Source organism: Rhinoraja longicauda, chromosome 1, assembly GCF_053455715.1.
Source record: "Rhinoraja longicauda isolate Sanriku21f chromosome 1, sRhiLon1.1, whole genome shotgun sequence".
In the NCBI taxonomy this organism is placed as follows: domain Eukaryota; kingdom Metazoa; phylum Chordata; class Chondrichthyes; order Rajiformes; family Arhynchobatidae; genus Rhinoraja; species Rhinoraja longicauda.
Window position 1 is genome coordinate 5,950,968 of NC_135953.1, and position 22,712 is coordinate 5,973,679.

At 48.5% G+C, this 22,712-nt stretch overlaps 1 protein-coding gene across 1 annotated transcript in view; it reads right to left on the reverse strand.

Moving 5' to 3' along the window:
* Positions 1-512: 512 nt before the first annotated feature.
* Positions 513-22,712, reverse strand: part of aup1 (AUP1 lipid droplet regulating VLDL assembly factor) — a 54,527-nt gene continuing 32,327 nt past the window's right edge. Inside the window, exons 8-12 of the mRNA XM_078405158.1 lie at positions 21,618-21,723; positions 14,209-14,367; positions 5,465-5,640; positions 2,996-3,087; positions 513-892 (exon numbers count right to left, since the gene is read on the reverse strand). Of these exons, the coding sequence (XP_078261284.1) occupies positions 829-892; positions 2,996-3,087; positions 5,465-5,640; positions 14,209-14,367; positions 21,618-21,723 (597 nt within the window). The 3' untranslated portion in view covers positions 513-828. The remainder of the gene's footprint in view (positions 893-2,995; positions 3,088-5,464; positions 5,641-14,208; positions 14,368-21,617; positions 21,724-22,712) is intronic.

Consider the following 22,712-nt stretch of genomic DNA (forward strand, 5'->3'; position numbering starts at 1 on the left):
GTTCTGGACTCCCCAACGTTGGGAACATGTTTCCTGCCTCTAACATATCCAACCTTTAATAATCTTATATGTTTCGATAAGATCCCCTCTCATCCTTCTAAATTCCAGTGTATACAAGCCTAGTCGCTCCAGTCTTTTAACATACGACAGTCCCGCCATTCCGGGAATTAACCTGGTGAACCTACGCTGCACGCCCTCAATTACCTTCAGTCACAGCGAGGAATGTGGAATCCGCTGTGGTGGATGTTTATGTTAAATTTTTATTTGACGCGCCTGTGTGTCGTGTTGCTTTTCACTTAGTATGGCTGTATGGTAACTCGAATTTCACTGTACCTTAATCGGTACATGTGATAATTAAATTTGAATCTTGAATCTCTTGAATCTAACCCCTGACACCCACACTAATCCGCGTAGGGAAGAAGAAAAGAGGCAGGAGGTCAGTTGTAAGCTCTTTATAAAGACTCCAACAATACAGGGACATTGCCGATTTCCCAGCAGTATCCAGTACAGGAACATGCATGATTGTCATGCAGAATGCTCTGCAGAACTCCTCCCTTCCTCTCCCACCCCGCTCCCCCCCCACCCCCCCCACCCCTCACTAATTGATTATTGAAAAGACTGCCCATAAAACATCTTAAAAATCAGACCCATATTATCGAAGAGAAAGTTTTTCCAAAACAAACACACACAAAAAAAAAAAAAAGGAGACCAAAAATCTCCCGAAAAAAAGGCAGAAGGGGGGGGGGGGGGGAAAAAGAAAGAAAAATTTCTGATTGACGTGCCGTGTCTGTGGAGCGTCGCAGGGCCGGGCGGGCCTCGGGGTGGATGTCAATGCTCCAGGTCCAGCCCCTCTTTGCTCTCTGTCGGCAGACCGTGCTTTTCGATGTATCGCCTGCGATCAACGGGGAGAAGGTGGTTCAGAGATTACAACTAGCGTGCACTGGCTGGGACTATAGACAATAGGTGCAGGAGGAAGCCATTCGGCCCTTCGAACCAGCACCACCATTCAATGTGATCATGGCTGATCATTCTCAATAAGTTCCCCGTTCCTGCCTTCTCCCCATACCCCCTGACTCCGCTATCCTTAAGAGCTCTATCCAGCTCTCTCTTGAATGCATTCAGAGAATTGGCCTCCACTGCCTTCTGAGGCAGAGAATTCCACAGATTCACAAATCTCTGACTGAAAAAGTCTTTCCTCATCTCCGTTCTAAATGGCCTACCCCTTATTCTTAAACCGTGGCCCCTTGTTCTGGACTCCCCCAACATTGGGAACATGTTTCCTGCCTCTAACATGTCCAGACCCTTAATAATCTTATATGTTTCGATAAGATCCCCTCTCATCCTTCTAAATTCCAGTGTATACAAGCCTAGTCGCTCCAGTCTTTCAACATATGACAGTCCCGCCATTCCGGGAATTAACCTAGTAAACCTACGCTGCACGCCCTCAATAGCAAGAATATCCTTCCTCAAATTTGGAGACCAAAACTGCACACAGTACTCCGGTAGAGTTGCTGCCTTGCAGCGAATGCAGCGTCGGAGACCCGGGTTCCATCCCGACTACGGTTGCTGTCTGTACGGAGTTTGTACGTTCTCCCCGTGACCTGCGTGGTCAGGGGGTATGGGGAGAAGGCAGGAACGGGGTACTGATTGAGAATGATCAGCCATGATCACATTGAATGGTGGTGCTGGCTCGAAGGGCCGAATGGCCTCCTCCTGCACCTATTGTCTATAGCTGCACCACCGTGCTGCCCCAGTTTAGAGATACAGCGCAGAAACAGGCCCTTTCGGCCCACCGGGTCCGCGCCGCCCAGCGATCCCCGCACACTAACCTACACCCACTAGGGACAATGTTAACATTTACCAAGCCAATTAACCTACAAACCTGCAGTGTTGCAGGGACATTGTGGGCCGGTGTGGGCGGGTTGGGTCGAGGGGCCTGTTTCCACGCTCACATTCACAGTCAGTCATACAGCGTAGGGAAAGTAGCAGGGCGATAGAGAACCTGAGGGCGTAGGTTTAAGGTGGCCGGGGAAACATTTAATAGGAATCTGAGGGGTAACTTTCTCACACAAACCTTCCTGGAGGTTATCTGGCCTTTTCTCGGTTCCTGTTTCCTCCCGCACCTCGATCTTTCAGTCTGACCCCAAACTTTCTGGGTGTCACCTTTTTCTTTTCCTCCAGAGATGGGGCCTGAGGCGCTGAGTTCCTCCAGCATTTCGTGTCATCTCTTTCTACATGTGTCGACTAACCTGCTGAGTTTCCTTGCCCAGCATTCTTACTGCAGATGTCCAGCAACTTCTTTATTAATAGAGGTGTCGGGGGTTATGGGGAGTAGGCAGGAGCATGGGGTTGAGAGGGAAAGGTAGACGGCGGTCACGGTGGCGCAGCGGTAGAGTTGCTGCCTTACAGCGAATGCAGCGCCGGTGACCCGGGTTCCATCCCGACTACGGGTGCTGTCTGTGCGGAGTTTGTACGTTCTCCCCGTGACCTGCGTGGGTTTTCTCCGAGATCTTCGGTTTCCTCCCGCACTCCAAAGACTTTCCTTTGGGGTTTTTTTTAGATTTAGATTTATATTTAGAGATACAGCGCAGAAACAGGCCCTTCGGCCCACCGGGTCCGCGCCGCCCAGCGATCCCCGCACACTAACACTATCCTACACCCACTAGGGACAATTTTTACATTTGCCCAGCCAATTAACCTACAAACCTGTACGTCTTTGGAGTGTGGGAGGAAACCGAAGATCTACCGAAGGGCTGTTTTGTTTCCGCACTGCATCTCTAAACTAAACTAGGTCAGCCATGATTGAATGGCGGAATAGACTTGATGGGCTGAATGGCCCAATTTCGTGTCTAGAACCTATGAAGTTTCATTAGCGAACACACATTACACCGTTCCGCAAGGCATGTGAACGTGCCCAACATCCGAGGCTGGTTTCTGAGGCCCACCTTCGCAACATTAGGCACAGCATTAAGATGAACACGTAAATGGTACTGACCTCTTTGCGTGAGCATATAGGGCCTCTTTCCTTTCTTGCAGCGAGAGATGTCTGTTGACTGGTGATTTCTCAAACCTCATTTTGGAAACGGGCTTTAAAAGAGAACAAAAAAAAGATAGGAAAATGTCAATTGGCCCATCATGAATCGACTGGCCTGTAAAAGGACTGGACAAGCCAGATGCAGGAAAAATGCTCCCAATGTTGGGGGAGTCCAGAACCAGGGGCCGCACACAGTCTAAGAATAAAGGAGAGGCCATTTAAAACTGAGGTGAGGAAAAACTTTTTCACCCAGAGAGTTGTGAATTTGTGGAATTCTCTGCCACAGAGGGCAGTGGAGGCCAATTCACTGGATGAATTTAAAAGAGAATTAGATACTCTAGGGGCTAGCGGAATCAAGGGATATGGGGAGAAGGCAGGCACAGGTTACTGATTGTGGATGATCAGCCGTGATCACAATGAATGGCGGTGCTGGCTCGAAGGGCCAAATGGCCTCCTCCTGCACCTATTTTCTATGTCTATGTCTATGTCTAAAGTTCGGCTCTGGCGATAGTACCCAGAGTTCCATCACCTGGTAAATCGTCTACAGGTTTGTAGGTGAATTGGCTTGCTATAAATGTAAAATTGTCCCTGGTGTGTGTAGGATTGTGTAAGTCCACACACTATCTCGGTGAGCCGAAGGGCCTGTTTCTATGCTGTATCTCTAAGCTAAACTAAACACTGCAGAATCTCCTGAAGGTATGCCTACTTTGAAGAGGTTCTCCTCCTTTCTCTGATAAGAGTTCTGCAAGCAGTCTGAAGAAGGGTCTCGACTCGAGACGTCAGCTGTTCCTTTTCTCCTGAGATGCTGCCTGACCCGCTGAGTTACTCCAGTGGTTTGTGTGTCTATCTTCGGTAGAAACCAACATCCGCCGTTCCTTCCAACACAAGACTCTCCACGTGGCCTCACCAATGTCTCACATAAGTGCAAAATGACATAGAAACGTAGACAATAGGCGCAGGAGTAGGCCATTCGGCCCTTCCAGCCAGCACCACCATTCAATATATAAGAAAATAACTGCAGATGCTGGTACAAATCGAAGGTATTTATTCACAAAATGCTGGAGTAACTCAGCGGGTCAGGCAGCATCTCAGGAGAGATGGAATGGGTGATATTTCGGGTCGAGACCCTTCTTCAGACTGATGTCAGGGAGGCGGGACAAAAGAAGGATATAGGTGGAGACAGGAAGATAGAGGGAGATCTGGGAAGGAGGAGGGGAAGAGAGGGAGAGAGGAACTATCTAAAGTTGGAGAAGTCAATGTTCATACCGCTGGGCTGCAAGCTGCCCAGGCGAAATATGAGGTGCTGTTCCTCCAATTTCCGGTGGGCCTCACTATGGCACTGGAGGAGGCCCATGACAGAAAGGCCCGCGCCATTCAATATGATCATCCTAAATCAGAACCCAGTTCCTGCATATCCCTTGATTCCATTAGCCCTACGAGCTCTATCTAACTTTCTCTTGAAAACATCCAGTGAAGTCACCTCCACTGCCTTCTGTGGCAGAGAATTCCGCAGATTCGGAATGTCGTGCCACCAAGCAGGACAATCGGAGGGAGGCTGCAACGGATCGTTCGCACAGCCGAGAAGGTTGTTGGCTGCAACCTTCCCCCCATTGACGAACTGTACACTGCAAGGGCCAGGAAGCGAGCGGGCAAGATCATCTCTGACCCCTCTCACCCTGGCCACAAACTCTTCGAAGCACTTCCCTCTGGAAGGCGACTCCGGACTGTAAAAGCAGCCACAGCCAGACATAAAAACACCTTTTTTTCCCACGAGTGATAGTTCCACTCAATAACCAAAGTCTGTAGTCTCTTTTTTTGCTCTGGTTTATTTTCACCCACATGTTTAGACCGTAATGTTGTATCCTTATTGTTTTGATGTGGTTATGCTTTGTTCTTAATTGTTAACTGTATGTTTGTGTTGTCATTTGTGAGCGGAGCACCAAGGCACATTTCATGTATATGCACATGCTTGGTCAATAAACCTATTCATGCATTCATTCATTCATTCAGATTCACAACTCTCTGGGTGAAAATTCCACAGCTTCACAACTCTCAGTCAAGTCAAGTTTATTTGTCACATGCACATACACGATGTGCAGTGAAATGAAAGTGGCAATGCCTGCGGATTGTGCAAAAAAAAGAATTACAGTTACAACATATAAATTAAAGTTAATAAAGAGAAGACAAAATGTAGTCCCTGGAGTTATAATAGTTATCAGTCCTGATGACCTGTGGGAAGAAACTCCGTCTCATCCTCTCCGTCTTCACAGCGTGACAGCGGAGGCGTTTGCCTGACCGTAGCAGCTGGAACAGTCCGTTGCTGGGGTGGCAGGGGTCCCTCATAATCTTGCTGGCTCTCGATCCCACAGATTGCCCCCCACCCCCCCACCCGAACCACCTGTCGGGGCAGACACCACCCCTGGCGTTTACCTTGGGAGCGGGCGCGGCCTTTGGCACCTTCTGAGCGGTGGCGAGGTTGTGAGGCGCGGCGTGAGGCGTGTTCGACAAGGAGCAGCTGGAAGGGCTGGCAGACACCTCCTCGGGAGAAAACTCCACCCGTCCCTCCAGCAGGTTGGTGATCGTGGTGTCCACGCATTTTGTACTCACTTGAGGGAGAGAGGTAAAGGCAAAGTCAACGGACAGGGTAGGAAAAAAAACACAAAAAAAAACTACAGATGCTGGTTTGAATCGAACGTGGGCACAAAATGCTGGAGTAACTCAGCGGGTCGGGCAGCATCTCGGGAGAGAAGGAATGGGTGACGCTTCGGGTCGAGTCCCTTCTTCGACAGGTTCGTGGTTATTGCCACGCTGCTAACACCCACTCACCCAACACTCAGAACTTTAATTCGGAATTAAAGGACGTTCTTTTAGGAAGGAGATGAGGAGAAATTCCTTTAGTCAGAGGGTGGCGAATCTGCGGAATTCTTTGCCACTGAAGGCAGTGGAGGCCAAGTCAGTGGATTTTTTTTAGGGCAGAGATAGACAGGTTCTTGATTAGTGTGGGTGTCAGAGGTTATGGGGAGAAGGCAGGAGAATAGGGTTGGGAGGGAGAGATAGATCAGCCACGATTGAATGGCGGAGTAGCACTGATGGGCCGAATGGCCTAATTCTGCTCCTATTCCCTATGACATTAAGGGGATGGGCGGGGGAAGTTTCCTACAGAGTGTGGGGGTGACAATAGACAATAGATGCAGGAGGAGGCCATTCGGCCCTTCGAGCCAGCATCACCATTCAATGTGATCACGGCTGATCATCCTCAATCAGTACCCCGTTCCTGCCTTCTCCCCGTACCCCCTGACTCTGCTATCCTTAAGAGCTCTATCTAGCTCTCTCTTGAATGTATTCAGATAATTGGCCTCCACTGCCCTCTGAGTGCCTGGAACTCTTGAACTTCTACAGGTGTGGAGTAGAGAGCATATAGACCGGTCGCATCACGGCCCGGTTCGGCAACTCAAACAGCCAGGAACGAAGATGGCAATGAGTGGTGAACACTGCCCCGACCATCGGGGGTCCTGACCTCCCCACCATCGAAGGGATCATCAGGAGTCGCTGCCTCAAAGAGGCACCCAGCATCATCAGAGACCTACACCACCCTGGCCACGCTCTCACTTCACCCCTGCCATCGGGAAGATGATACAGGAGCCTGAAAACTGTGACGTCCAAGTTCAGGACCAGCTTCTGCCCTACAGCCATCAGGCTATTAAACACCGCAACCTCCAAATAAGCTCTGAACTACCTAGACTTGGGGACATTATTTTTTACTTTGCACTGTTATTGTTTAGTTTAGACAATAGACAATAGGTGCAGGAGGAGGCCATTCGGCCCTTCGAGCCAGCACCGCCATTTAATGTGATCATGGCTGATCATTCTCAATCAGTACCCCGTTCCTGCCTTCTCCCCATACCCCCTGACTCCGCTATCCTTAAGAGCTCTATCCAGCTCTCTCTTGAATGCATTCAGAGAATTGGCCTCCACTGCCTTCTGAGGCAGAGAATTCCAGATTCACAACTCTCTGACTGAAAAAGTTTTTCCTCATCTCAGTTCTAAATGGCCTACCCCTTATTCTTAAACTGTGGCCCCTTGTTCTGGACTCCCCCAACATTGGGAACATGTTTCCTGCCTCTAACGTGTCCAACCCCTTAATAATCTTATACGTATATATAGGAACATAGAAAATAGGTGCAGGAGGAGGCCATTCGGTCCTTCGAGCCAGCACCGCCATTCATTGTGATCATGGCTGATCGTCCCCAATCAATACCCCGTGCCTGCCTTCTCCCCATATCCCTTGATTCCACTAGCCCCTAGAGCTCTATCTATTTATATATATATATATATACATACACACACACACACTCATATATACTGTCATGTGTACCGAGGTACAGTGAAGACAATACATGATTACAATTGATCCATTTACAGTGTAGATACATGATAAGGGAATATCGTTTAGTGCAAGGTAAAGCCAGGATAGTCCAAGGTAGATAATAGTTTAGCACTGCTCTCTGGTTGTGGTAGGATGATTCAGTTGCCTGATAACAGCTGGGAAGATGATTGCTGGTGATCAGTCTGAAGAAGGATCTTGACCTAAAACGTCACCCGTTCCCTTCTCTTCAGAGATGCTGCCTGTCCCGCTGAGTTTAGTTTAGAGACACAACGCGGAAACAGGCCCTTCGGCCCACCGGGACCGTGCCAACCAGCGATCCCCGCACATTAACACAACCCTATACCCACTAAGGACAATGTTTACATTTACCAAGCCAATTAACCTACAAACCTGTACGTCTTTGGAGTGTGGGAGGAAACCGAAGATCTCGAAGAAAACCCACGCAGGTCACGGGGAGAGAACGTACAAACTCCGTACAGACAGCACCCTTAGTCAGGATCAAACCCGAGTCTCCGGCGCTGCATTCGCTGTAAGGCAGCAACTCTACCGCTGCGCCACCGTGACCGCTGGAGTTACTCCAGCATTTTGTGTCTACCTTTGATTTAAACCAGCATCTGCAGTTCTTTCCGGCACAGAGAATGGAGGGATATGGGCAAAGTGCAGGCCGACAAGAGCTGGCCTTGGCATCATGTTTGACACGTACATTGTTGGCTGAAGGGCCTGTTCTTGTGTTGGAAAGTGTTCTATGCTGTTCTGCGTAAAGATTCCACATCAGGCAATGGCTTATCTTTAAAGTACAGGCCCAATTTCCAAATTAAAAAGTAAACGTGTTCATCCACCACCAGGTTTCACAAATATTCACCCTAACATGTCAAAGCACTCCACAACCTCTGACGTGCTTTAATTAAAGTCTCCGTGGCAAGGCATCAACTATTTTAGACACAAGTCCCCACACGCAAAGGCATATTTTTTTTATTCACTGAAAGGTTCTCCAGAGCAGAGTTAGACAGCACGGTGGCAGGCCCTTCGGCCCAGCACGTCCATGCCAACCAAGATGCCCCATCTACTCTAGTCCCACCTGACTTGAGGGGTACCGATCTGAAACGGTGCCTGTCCTTTCCCTCCGCAGATGCTGCCTGACCTGCTGGTTAATGCAGCACTTTGTTTTCCCAGTTAACATCTCACTGGAAAGGCAGCCTTCCAGCTTATATAATCGTACAGTGTGGAAATAAGCCCAACTTGCCCCATTTACTCTCGTCCCACCAGCCCGCGATTGGCCCATATCCCTCTAATCCTGTCCCATCCAAGTACTAAATATCTCTTAAACACAATGATTAAGTCAATGGGTATTTTTAAGGCGCAGATTGACAGATTCTTGATTAGTACGGATGTCCCGGGTTTATGGGGAGAAGGCAGGAGAGTGGGGTTGAGAGGAAAAGCTAGATCAGCCATGAATAAACGGCGGAGTAAACACGATGGGCCAAATGGCCTCATTCTGCTCCTAGAACCTATGATAGTCCTGCCTCAATGGCGGGACTTAAGAGCGCAGACGATCATTGGGACACAGCTACCAGCCCTGGAGGACATCTACAGCACACGCTGCCTCAGGAAAGCCACCAGCATCTACAAAGACCCCACACACCCACGCCACCGTCTGTTTGAACCACTTCCAACTGGCAGACGTTACAAGGCCTTCTACGCCCGCACCTCCAGACTAAGAAACAGCTTCACCCTGAGAGCTGTAGCTGCTCTGAATTGGTCCTGCTGAGAGCCCGCCATGATCCGTCTCTGCCCCCAGGGTCATCTGGCATAACTGACCCCTGCATCAGCCTTTTTGCACTTTGCCTTGTTCCCCTTCCCCCCCCCCCTTTTTCTTGTTTTTGTTTACGCCGTGATTTATTTACTTATGTTATAGCATCGATGTGGAAGTGGCACTCTTAATCTCGTTGTACTTGTACAATGACAATAAAGATATTGCATTGTATTGTATTAATTATCTCCCGTGGCAGCTCATTCCATACACCCACTACCCTTTCGTAAAAACGTTACCCCTCAGGTTCCTCTTAAATCTTGCCTGCCTTCTCCCCATATCCCTTGATTCCGCTAGCCCCTGGAGCTCTATCTAACTCTCTTTTAAATTCATCCAGTGAATTGACCTCCACTGCCCTCTGTGGCAGAGAATTCCACAAATGTAATTATGCATCGACCCACCAATAAACACACCATGCTGCAAGCTCATTAAACGTTCTACGAAGCTGGAAAGGGTGGAGAGAAGGTCCCGAAGTCCTGAGCTGTAAGGAGAGGCTGAGCAGGCTATGACTTTAATCCTTGGGGTTCGGGAGGATGAGGGATGATCTTAACAGAATTGAAAGTTCACGAGGGGGGGGGTTAGGGTAAATGCACGGAGTCTGTTATCCAGAGATGGGGAGTAAGGCGGGCCTAAAATTGTCGCGCTATCGTGTACCGTTTTGGATGTAGTTCAGGAACAAACAAGCGAGAGTTTTGGTATATAGATGACAATAAAACTCTCTTGACGTGAGACAGAATCGCTGATGTCCACGCTGTACGTAGAGCAAGCCTGGTGCTACAGTGCCCTCCAGTGGCAGACGCTGGCCATGACTTAAATGCTCACTTTCTAAACGTCTCGATCGGGGAGAAAATGAAGGTGAACTGTTGGCACCGAAGAATGCAGAGATTCACGAGGATGTTGCCAGGACTCGAGGGTCAGAGCTACGGGGAGAGGTTGAGCGGGCTTGAATGCAGGAAAGAACGTTCCTAATGTTGGGGGGAGTCCAGTACCAGGGGCCACACGGTCTAAGAATAAAGGGGGAGGCCATTTAAAAATGAGGTGAGAGGAAACTTTTTCACCCAGAGTTGTGAATTTGTGGAATTCTCTGCCACAGAGGGCAGAGGAGGCCAAATCACTGGATGGATTTAAGAGAGTGTTAGATAGAGCTCCTGGGGTTAGTGGAATCAAGGGATATGGGGGTTACTGATTGTGGATGATCAGCCATGATCACAATGAATGGCGGTGCTGTCACGAAGGGCCGAATGGCCTCCTCCTGCACCTATTTTTTATGTTTCTATGTTTTCTATGATTCTATTCCCCTTGGAGCGCAGGAGGATGAGGGGTGATCTGGTCACTGAAGTCAATGGATATTTGTAAGGCAGAGATAGATAGATTTTTAATTAGTACGGGTTACAGGGAGAAGGCAGGAGAATAGAGTTAGGAGGGAGAGGTACATCGGCCATGATTTAATGGTGGAGCCGACTTGATGGGCCGAATGGCCTATTTCTGCTCCTCTCACTTATGACCTTATGATCGTTTGGATTGTACAAAATCATGAGAGGAATAGACCGGGTAGATGCACAGTCTCTCTTGCCCAGAGTAGGGGAATCGAGAACCAGAGGACATAGGTTTAAGGTGAGGGGGGAAAGATTTATTAGGAACCTGAAGGGCAACGCTTTCACACAGAGGGTGGTGGGTGTATGGAACAAGCTGCTGGAGGAGGTAGTTGAGGCAGGGACAATTGCATCGTTTAAGAAACATTTAGACCGTGCATGGATAGGACAGATTTAGAGGTAGATGGGCCAAACACAGGCAGGTAGGACTAATGAATATGGCCAATAGATAGTGTAAGAAAATAACTGCAGATGCTGGTACAAATCGAAGGTATTTATTCACAAAATGCTGGAGTAACTCAGCAGGTCAGGCAGCATCTCAGGAGAGAAAGAATGGTGACGTTTCGGGTCGAGACCCTTCTTCAGACTGATGTCAGGGGGGCGGGACAAAGGAAGGATATAGGCGGAGACAGGAAGATAGAGGGAGATCTGGGAAGGAGGAGGGGAAGAGAGGGACAAGGGAACTATCTAAAGTTGGAGAAGTCGATGTTCATACCACTGGGCTGCAAGCTGCCCAGGCGAAATATGAGGTGCTGTTCCTCCAATTTCCGGTGGGCCTCACTATGGCACTGGAGGAGGCCCATGACAGAAAGGTCAGACTGGGAGTGGGAGTTGAAGTGCTCGGCCACCGGGATATGTTGGCCAGCGTGGGCAAGTTGGGTCGAAGGGCCCGTTTCCATGCTGTAAGACTCTGACTTCTAGATGGTGTTATTTTGTGCTGCCTCTCCCAGCTTTCCCCCCGCACCTCCCCCCCCCCCCCCCCCCCCACCGCCCCTCCCAACTTCAGTCTGAAGAATGGTCCCGATCCGAAATGTCACCTATCCATGTTCTTCAGAGATGCGGCCTGACCCGCTGAGCTGCACCAGCACTTTGTGTCAATAGGCAATAGGTGCAGGAGGCCATCCGGCCCTTCGAGCCAGCACGCCATTCAATGTGATCATGGCTGACCATTCTCAATCAGTACCCCGTTCCTGCCTTCTCCCCATACCCCCTGACTCCGCTATCCTTAAGAGCTCTATCCAGCTCTCTCTTGAATGCATTCAGAGAATTGGCCTCCACTGCCTTCTGAGGCAGAGAATTCCACAGATTTACAACTCTCTGACTGAAAAAGTTATTCCTCATCTCCGTTCCAAATGGCCCACCCCTTATTTTTAGACTGTGGCCCCTGGTTCTGGTATCCCCCAACATTGGGAACATGTTTCCTGCCTCTAACGTGTCCAACCCCTTAATAATCTTATATGTTTCGATCAGATACCCTCTCATCCTTCTAAATTCCAGTGTATACAAGCCTAGTCGCTCCAGTCTTTCAACATATGACAGTCCCGCCATTCCGGGAATTAACCTAGTAAACCTACGCTGCACGCCCTCAATAGCAAGAATATCTTTCCTCAAATTTGGAGACCAAAACTGCACACAGTACTCCAGGTGCAGTCTCACTAGGGCCCTGTACAACTGCAGAAGGACCTCTTTGCTCCTATACTCAACTCCTCTTGTTATGAAGGCCAACATTCCATTGGCTTTCTTCACTGCCTGCTGTACCTGCATGCTTCCTTTCAGTGACTGATGCACTAGGACACCCAGATCTCGTTGTACGTCCCTTTTTCCTAACTTGACACCATTCAGATAATAATCTGCCTTCCTATTCCTACCACCAAAGTGGATAACCTCACATTTATCCACATTAAACTGCATCTGCCATGCATCCGCCCACTCACACAACCTGTCCAAGTCACCCTGCAACCTCATAGCATCTTCCTCACAGCTCACACTGCCACCCAGCTTTGTATCATCTGCAAATTTGCTAATGGTACTTTTAATCCTTTCAACCAAGACATTAATGTATATTGTAAATAGCTGTGGTCCCAGCACCGAGCCTTGCAGTACCCCACTAGTCACTGCCCGCCATTCTGAAAGGGACCCATTTATCCCCACTCCTTGCTTTCTGTCCGACAACCAATTTTCTATCCGTGTCACTTTGTGTCCTTTTGAGTGTGAACCATGCCTTAACTTGATGGTCAACAGTGTTTGCAGTAATAGTTTAGTTTATTGTCATGGGTACCGAGCGAGGTACAGTGAAGAGCTTTTGTTGCGGGCTAACCAGTCAACTTTCCGTTGTGATTACAATCGAGCCATCCAGTGTATAGATACGTGATTGAAGATAGTCCGAGGGTCTCCAACGAGGTAGATAGTAGCTCAGGACCGCTCTCTAGATGTTGGTAGGATGCCTGATAACTGAACCAGCTTACCAACAATGAGAGAGCAGTCCTGAGCTATCATCTGCCTCATTGGAGACCCATGGACTATCTTTCATCAGACTTTGCTGGACTTTATCTTGCACTAAACGTTATTATTTCCCCTTATCATGTATCTGTACACTTTATCTTGCATTAAATGGTGCACACTTCATCCTTTATCTGTACATTGTGTGTAGACATTGGGAGGTCATGTTGCAGTTGTATAAGACGTCGGTGAGACTGCATTTAGAATATTGTGCTCAGGTCTGGGCACCATGTTATAGGAAAGATATTGTCAAGCTTGAAAGAGTTCAGAAAATATTTACGAGGATGTTGAGTATGCTGGTTCTCTATTCCATGGATCTTATAGAGGTGTCCAAAATCATGAGAGGAATAGACCGGGTAGATGCACAGAGTCTTTTGCCCACAGTAGGGGAACCGAGGACCGGAGGACATAGGTTCACGGTGAAGGGGAAAGGGAAAAGATTAAATAGGAATCCGAGGGGTAACTTTTTCACGCAAAGGGTGGTGGGTGTATGGAACGAGCTGCCAGAGGAGGTAGTTGAGGCTGGGACTATCCCGTCGTTTACGAAACAGTTGGACAGGTACATGGATAGGACAGGTTTGGAGGGAACTGGACCAAGCGCGGGCAGATGGGACTAGTGTAGCTGGGACATTGTTGGCCGGTGTGCGCAAGTTGTGCCTGTTTCCAGACTGTATCACTCAGTGACTCTATGACTGTGGGAAGGGAAGGGGGGAAGAGGGAAAGAAAGTTGGAAGAGGGCAGGAAAAAACATGGCAAGCAATAAATGGATGCAGGAGAGGGGGGGGGGGGGTGTTCTGATAGGCAGATGTTTGGAACAAAGGCCAGAGATTGGAGCAAGACGTGTGGACCCGGAGAGAGCCCACACGCTCACGGGAAGAGCCTACAGACAGCACCTGAGGTCAGGATGGAACCCGGGTCTCTGGCGCCGTGAGGCAGCGACTCTACCGCTGTGCCGCCCATCTGTAGAGGGTAACGGCCAGGCGACGCTTCGGGTCGGGTCGGGTCTCTTTCCCAGTCTGTGCCGCCCAAACACGGCGTGAGTTGCAAGTTGCAAATAAAACAGAAACGAGACGATGAGAGGTGAAGGAGCAAGATGAAGTCCTACCTAAGTCCATTTTAATGACATTGATCGGGATGTGAGGCAGCACCTCTTTGACTTGCTTGGCCATTCCTGCGATGCGAATGTCCTCCGCCGACAGACTGCTGATGCTCAGTCCCGGAAGGAAAGTCCGAGGTCGGGCTCCCGAGGGCCGACTGTTCGTTCCTGCAACAAAGCTTCCAATGTTAATTCACCTCCCAGTTAGTTGTAGAGCCATAGAGTCATTAACCGTGGAAACAGGTCCTTCGGCCCAAATCGCCCACACCAGCCAACATGCCCCGTCTACACTAGTCCCACCTTCCTGCATTCGGCCCATAGCCCTCTAGATTTAGAGATACAGCGCAGAAACAGGCCCTTCGGCCCACCGGGTCCGCGCCGCCCAGTGATCCCCGCACACTAACACTATCCTACACCCACCAGGGACAATTTTTTAAAAACATTTGCCCAGCCAATTAATCTACATGCCTGTATGTCTTTGGAGTATGGGAGGAAACCGAAGATCTCGGAGAAAACCCACACAGGTCACGGGGAGAACGTACAAACTCCGTACAGTCGGCACCCTGTAGTCAGGATCGAACCTGAGTCTCCGGCGCTGCATTCGCTGAAAGGCAGCAACTCTACCGCTGCGCCACCGTGCCACCCTCTAAACCTGTCCTATCCATGTACCTGTCTAGATATTTCGATAGTCCCTGCCTCAACCACCTCTCCCGGCAGCTCGTTCCCTACACCTACCATCCTTTGCGTGAAAAAGTTCACTAGTTTATAGGAGTAGAATTAGGGCCATTCGACCCATCGAGTCTATTGTAGCCGTTCAATCATGGCTGATCTCTGCCTCCTCATCCCATTTTCCTGCCTGCTCCCCATATCCCTTGACACCCGTTCTAATCAAGAATTTCTCTATCTCTGCCTTAAAAATATCCACTGACTTGGCCTCCACAGCCCTCTGTGGCAATGTGTTCCACAGATTAACTACCCTCTGACTAAAGTTGTTCCTCCTCACCTCCTTTCTAAGAGCGTCCATTAATTCTGAGGTGATGACCTCTGGTCCTAGACTCTCCCACCAGCGGAAACATAGAAAATAGGTGCAGGAGTAGGCCATTCGGCCCTTCGAGCCTGCACCGCCATTCAATATGATCATGGCTGATCATCCAACTCAGTATCCCGTACCTGCCTTCTCTCCATACCCCCTGATCCCTTTATCCACAAGGGCCAAACATCCTCTCCACATCCAAGTTACCCCTCAGGTTCCTATTAAATCTTTCCCTTCTCACCTTAAACTTATGTCCTCTCGATTTCCCCTACTCTGGGCAAGAGACTGTGCGCCTACCCGATCTACTCCTCTCATGATTTTGTACACCTCTACAAGATCCGAAATGGGTCAGTGAGGGCCATAGAGCCCGTTTGCACCCTAAATTTAAAAAATAAATCACTGACAAGACATTATGGGAAGTTAAAGCAAATAGAATGAAAGGTAATTGATCGCCTTGGAAATCAATTCCTTGGAAATGAACAAAAATATTCACCTTCTCTATAAATTCATTTGCGAAACAGAGGATGATGACAAATCTCCAAGTTTGCTGATGATAGTGCATACAGTGCAGATGGAAACATTAAATCACAGGAGACATTAATAGATCAAAGTGGGCTGATCTGTGGGAATTGGATTTCGGTCTTGGCAACTACGAGGTCAATTACTTTGGACCGAAAATGGATAGACCAGCAGTTTTAAATGGCAAAAGGGCAGAAGCAGTGAAAGCCCAATGAGATTCAGGGTCCACGGACATTAATCTTTAAAATGTCAGCAGCCGATAGCTAAACTAATCACAAAGAGCTAATGGAATGCCGATCTTTACGAGATCCAGAGTATTGGAATACGCAGGGATGGAAACTGTGCCGCATCAATACGAGGATGTTGCTGCCTTACAGCGCCAGAGACCTGGGCTCCATCCTGACTACGGGTGCTGCCAGTACGGAGTTTGTAATGATCTCCCAACGACCGCGTGCGTGGGCTTCCTCCGGCTCTTCCAGTTTCTTCCCACATTCAAAGGACGTGCAGGTTAATTGGCTTCGGTGAAACTGTAAATTGTCTCCAGTGTATGGGGTAGTGCTGGCGTACGGGGTGATCGCTGGTCGGCGCGGACTCGGCGGGCCGAAGGACGCGTTTCCGCGCTGTATCTCTCAAGTCCAAAGCTGCGCCGCCCACGTTTACTTTAGTTTAGAGATACAGTGCGGGGAAACAGGCCCTTCGGCCCACCGAGTCAATAGACAATAGGTGCAGGAGGAGGCCATTCGGCCCTTCGAGCCAGCACCGCCATTCAATGTGATCATGGCTGATCATTCTCAATCAGTACCCCGTTCCTGCCTTCTCCCCATACCCCCTGACTCCGCTATCCTTAAGAGCGCTATCTAGCTCTCTCTTGAATGAATTCAGAGAATTGGCCTCCACTGCCTTCTGAGGCAGAGAATTCCACAGATTCGCAACTCTCTGACTGAAAAAGTTTTTCCTCATCTCAGTTATAAATGGCCTACCCCTTATTCTTAAACTGTGGCCCCTTGTTCTGGACTCCCCCAACATTGGGAACATGTTTCCTGCCTCTAACGTGTCCAACCCTTTAATAATCTTATACGTTTCGATAAGATCCCCTCTCATCCTTCTAAATTCCAGTGTATACAAGCCTAGTCGCTCCAGTCTTTCAACATATGATAGTCCCGCTATGCCGTCCATCGATAACCGCACATTAACGCTACCCGACACAGACCAGGGACAAGCCAATTAACCTGCAAACCTGTACATCTGTAGATTAGTAAATATGCAGATGATACTAAGATAGGTGGAGTAGTTGATAGTGAGGTAGATTTTCAAAGTCTACAGAGAGACTTGGGCCTTTTTGAAGGGTGGGCTGAAAGATGGCAGATGGAGTTTAATGCTGATAAGTGTGAGGTGCTGCATTTTGGTAGGACAAATCAAAATAGGACGTACAGGGTAAATGGTAGGGAATTGAGGAATGCAGTGGAACAGAGGGATCTGGGAATAACTGTGCATTGTTCCCTGAAGGTGGAATCTCATGTGGATAGGGTGGTGAAGAAGGCGTTTGGTATGCTTGCCTTTATAAATCAGAGCATCGAGTATAGAAGTTGGGATGTAATGTTGAAATTGTACAGGGCATTGGTGAGGCCGAATCTGGAGTATGGTGTGCAGTTCTGGTCGCCAAATTATAGGAAGGATGTCGACAAAATGGAGAGGGTACAGAGGAGATTTACTAGAATGTTGCCTGGGTTTCAGCACTTAGGCTACAGAGAGAGGTTGAACAGGTTGGGTCTTTATTCTTTGGAGCGTAGAAGGTTGAGGGGGGACTTGATAGAGGTTTTTAAAATTATGAGAGGGACGGACAGAGTTGACGTGGGTAGGCTTTTCCCTTTGAGAGTGGGGAAGATTCCAACAAGGGGACATAGCTTCAGAATTGAGGGACAAAGGTTTAGGGGTAACATGAGGGGGAACTTCTTTACTCAGAGGGTTGTGGCTGTATGGAATGGGCTTCCGGTGGAAGTGGTGGAGGCTGGCTCGATTTTATTATTTAAGAGAAAATTGGATAGGTATATGGATAGGAGGGGATTGGAGGGTTATGGTCTGAGTGCAGGTAGATGAGACTAGGTCAGGGAGAATGGTCGGCGTGGACTGGTAGGGCCGGACAGGCCTGTTTCCATGCTGTAGTTATATGTATATGTTATGTTATCTTTGGAGTGTGGGAGGAAACCGAAGATCTCAGAGAAAACCCACGGGGAGAACGTACAAACACTGTACAGACAGCACCCGTAGTCGGGATGGAACCCGGGTCTCCGGCGCTTTAAGCGCTGTACGGCAGCAACTCTACCGCTGCGCCACCGCGGCTGATATTTTTTTCCTTCCTCTTTTGGCTTGGGGGATGACGTGCCCTATTAAGCCTTTAAGATCAAACGATAGGAAGGAAGTTTGAAACATCTCAGCGTAATGGGCAGTATAAATTTAGAAATCTCTTCAACAAATGGTAAGTGATGTTGGGCCAACTGTTAATTTTACGTCTGAGATTGATAGGCTTTTATTAACCGATGGTATTAAGAGATTTGGGACAAAGGAATGTAAAAGGAGAAGCCATGACCTCAATAATGTAGAGGGACGCACTCAAGGGGTGAAATGACCCAGTATTATTGCTCCCACGTCCTCAAAATAATTACCCTTTATCTCCCCATCTCTCCTCAGCTTGAGTGCTGCATGTTGATCGAAGTCACATTTGTCCACGGATTTAAATTTAAAGCTGAACAATTAACTTTGCAATTTAATATTTTATGAACAATTTGAGGTTTCTTATTTAGTAGTCCCCTAGCAAGAAGCATCATGTTATATAAAACTTTGATGAAGGCACACTTAAGAGTACAGGGCGCTTCCCGGCTTACGATGCTTCGACTTGCGATGCTTCGACTTTGCCACGTTGCAAACGGCAACGACCCTTGGCGAGTCGCAGCCAGCTTCCGGAATGGCGGGACTGTCATATGTTGAAAGGCTGGAGCGATTGGGCTTGTATACACTGGAATTTAGACGGATGAGGGGGGATCTTATTGAAACATATAAGATAATTAGGGGATTAGACACATTAGAGGCAGGAAACATGTTCCCAATGTTGGGGGAGTCCAGAACAAGGGGCCACAGTTTAAGAATAAGAGGTAGGCCATTTAGAACGGAGATGAGGAAGAACTTTTTCAGTCAGAGTGGTGAAGGTGTGGAATTCTCTGCCTCAGAAGGCAGTGGAGGCCAGTTCGTTGGATGCTTTCAAGAGAGAGCTGGATAGAGCTCTTAAGGATAGCGGAGTGAGGGGGTATGGGGAGAAGGCAGGAACGGGGTACTGATTGAGAGTGATCAGCCATGATCGCATTGAATGGCGGTGCTGGCTCGAAGGGCTGAATGGCCTACTCCTGCACCTATTGTCTATTGTCTAGCGTGTTCAATGCGTTTCGACTTACAATATTTTCGGTTCGTGATGGGTTTCTCGGAATGGAACCCCATGGGAAGCTGGGGAGCCCCTGTACAGCGTTCGGTTTTGGTGTTACAAGGAGGACGTTGTTGTCAAGCTGGAAAGGGCACGGAGACGATTTACGAGGACGCTGCCAGGACTCGAGGGCCTCAGCTGCAGGGAGAGGTTGAGCGGGTTCGGACTCTATTTAGAGATACAGCTCAGAAACAGGCCCACCGGATCCGCGGCGCCCAACGATCCCCGCACACTAACACAATCCTACACCCACTAGGGACAATTTTTAAAAAACATTTGCCCAGCCAATAAACCTACAAACCTGTACGTCTTTGGAGTGAGGGAGGAAACCGAAGATCTCGGAGAAAACCCACGCAGGTCAGGGGGAGAACGTACAATCTCCGTGCAGACAGCGCCCGTAGTCAGGATCGAACCCGAGTCTCCGGCGCTGCATTCGCTGTGAGGCAGCAACTCTACCGCTGCGCCACCGTGTCGCATGGAGCGCAGCAGGATGAGGGGTGATCTTATAGAAGGTAGACACAAAATGCTGGAGTAACTCAGCGGGTCAGCCAGCATCTCGGGAGAGAAGGAATGGGTGACGTTTCGGGTCGAGACCCTTCCTCAGACAGAAGGGTCGAGACCCGAAACGTCACCCATTCCTTCTTTCCCGACAGGGCTACCTGACCCGCTGAGTTATTCCAGCATTTTGTGTCTACCTTCGAATTAAACGGTCATCTGCATTTTTTTTTCCTGATGATCTTATAGAGGTAGACATAATCACGAGAGGAATGGATTGGGTCTTTTGCACAGAGTAGGAAACCAGGGGACATAGGTTTAAGGAAATGGGGGAAAGATTTAATAGGAATCTTGAGGGGTAACTTATTTACACAAAGATTAGTGGGTGTACGACACAGGAGTTCTTCAAGCTCTTCAGCGGGTAGTCCATAGAGCTCAGAGGACCATCGGAACACAGCTACCAGCCTTGGAGGGCATCTACAACACACGATGCCTCAGAAAAGCCACCAGCATCCACAAAGACTCTTCACACCCCTGCAACAGTCTGTTCGAACTTCTACCATCGGGCAGACGATACAAGGCCTTCTGCGCCCGCACGTCCAGACTCAGGAACAGCTTCATCCCCAGGGCCATAGCTGCCATGAACCAGTCCTGCTGAACCGGCACAGACCTACTTGCATTTTATTCTGTTTTAAAACTGTTCTAATTTGTTTCATTGGGTTGTTTAAATTAATACTGACTAGCTAATTGATTTATTGCATCGTATGGGAGGCGCATTCCCAATCTCGTTGTACCCCTGTACAATGACAATAAAGATATATTGTATTGTATTGTGTACGACACAGGAGGTAGTTGAGACATGGACTATCGCAATGTTTAAGAAGCATGGATAGGATAGATACGTGGGATGGGACAGGTGTGGAAGGATAGGTTTAGAGGGATAGGGGCCCAACACATGTAGGCAGGACGAGTGAAGATAGGGCTTGTTGGCCGGTGTGAGCAAGTCTCTCTGACTCTATGACATTAATTCCATATCCCTCTGTGCCTTGCTTAATGACATTGGATGGGGCCAGTTGGGACGATGGGCCTGTTTCCACGCTGTATGCCTCTGACAAGAAGCAAAGAGGTCCTTCTGCAGTTGTACAGGGCCCTAGTGAGACCGCACCTGGAGTACTGTGTGCAGTTTTGGTCTCCAAATTTGAGGAAGGATATTCTTGCTATTGAGGGCGTGCAGCGTAGGTTTACTAGGTTAATTCCCGGATTGGTGGGACTGTCATATGTTGAAAGACTGGAGCGACTAGGTTTGTATACACTGGAATTTAGAAGGATGAGAGGGGATCTTATCGAAACGTATAAGATTATTAAGGGGTTGGACATGTTAGAGGCAGGAAACATGTTCCCAATGTTGGGGGAGTCCAGAACCAGGGGCCACAGTTTAAGAATAAGGGGTAGTCTATTTAGAACAGAGATGAGGAAAAACTTTTTTAGTCAGAGAGTTGTGACTCTGTGGAATTCTCTGCCTCAGAGGGCAGTGGAGGCCAATTCTCTGAATACATTCAAGAGAGAGCTAGATAGAGCTCTTAAGGATAGCGGAGTCAGGGGGTATGGGGAGAAGGCAGGAACGGGGTATTGATTGAGAATGATCAGCCATGATCACATTGAATGGCGGTGCTGGCTCGAAGGGCCGAATGGCCTACTCCTGCACCTATTGTCTATTGTCTATTGACAAGCTAAACAAAAGGCCTGTGTAGCAGACTGTAAAGTGTCTGAGCAGGTGTAGATTTGATCTGCAGCTGTGGCCATGCATTGGTCTAACACTGATCATATTAAAGGCTGCACATGGGACATTTGCATGACCATGACTCTGTGAGTATAAGGAGGCTGAGATCCAACACTGACCTGAGCTGGTCTCTGGTGGGGCCACATGCTTCATCCTTTTCAGGTATTCCACTTTGTCAGACTTGGTGTGATGAGTCGACACAATACCAAGTTCCATCGCTAAATGCTGCAAGAGAAAAAAAAACACGATCAGACTCCTCTCCTTCCGTTCCACCATCCAGTGGACCATAATGCATACAAATAGACAATAGGTGCAGGAGTAGGCCGTTCGGCCCTTCGAGCCAGCACCGCCATTTAATGTGATCATGGCTGATCATTCTCAATCAGTACCCCGTTCCTGCCTTCTCCCCATACCCCCTGGCTCCGCTCTCCTTAAGAGCTCTATCCAGCTCTCTCTTGAATGCATTCAGAGAATTGGCCTCCACTGCCTTCTGAGGCAGAGAATTCCACAGATTTACAACTCTCGGACTGAAAAAGTTTTTCCTCATCGTTCGAAATGGCCTGCCCCTTATTCTTAAACTGTGGCCCCTGGTTCTGGACTCCCCCAACATTGGGAACATGTTTCCTGCCTCTAACCTATCCAACCCCTTAATAATCTTATATATTTCGATAGGATCCCCCCTTTCCTTCTAAATTCCAGTGTATACAAATCTAGCCGCTCGTCTTTCAACATACATCGGTCCCGCTGCACGCCCTCAATAGCAAGAATATCCTTCCTCAAATTTGGAGACCAAAACTGCACACAGTACTCTAGCTGCGGTCTCACTAGGGCCCTGTACAACTTCAGAAGGACCTCTTTGCTCTTATAATAATAATAATAATAATAAACATTTATTTTTTATAGCGCTTTTCCAAATGCTCAGACGCTTTACAAAAACAGTCAAGACATAAAAACAAACAGACAAACTATCCTGACGGAGAAGCGGCGAACAAATAGCGCCAGCGTCCTCTCATACTCAACTCCTCTTGTTATGAAGGCCAACATTCCATTGGCTTTCTTCACTGCCTGCTGTACCTGCATGCTTCCTTTCATATACACCGATCAGCCAAAACATTATGACCACTGACAGGCGAAGCGAATAACATTGTTTGTCTTATTCCAACGGCACCTGCCAAGGGGTGGGATATATTAGGCAGCAGGTGAACAGTCAGTTC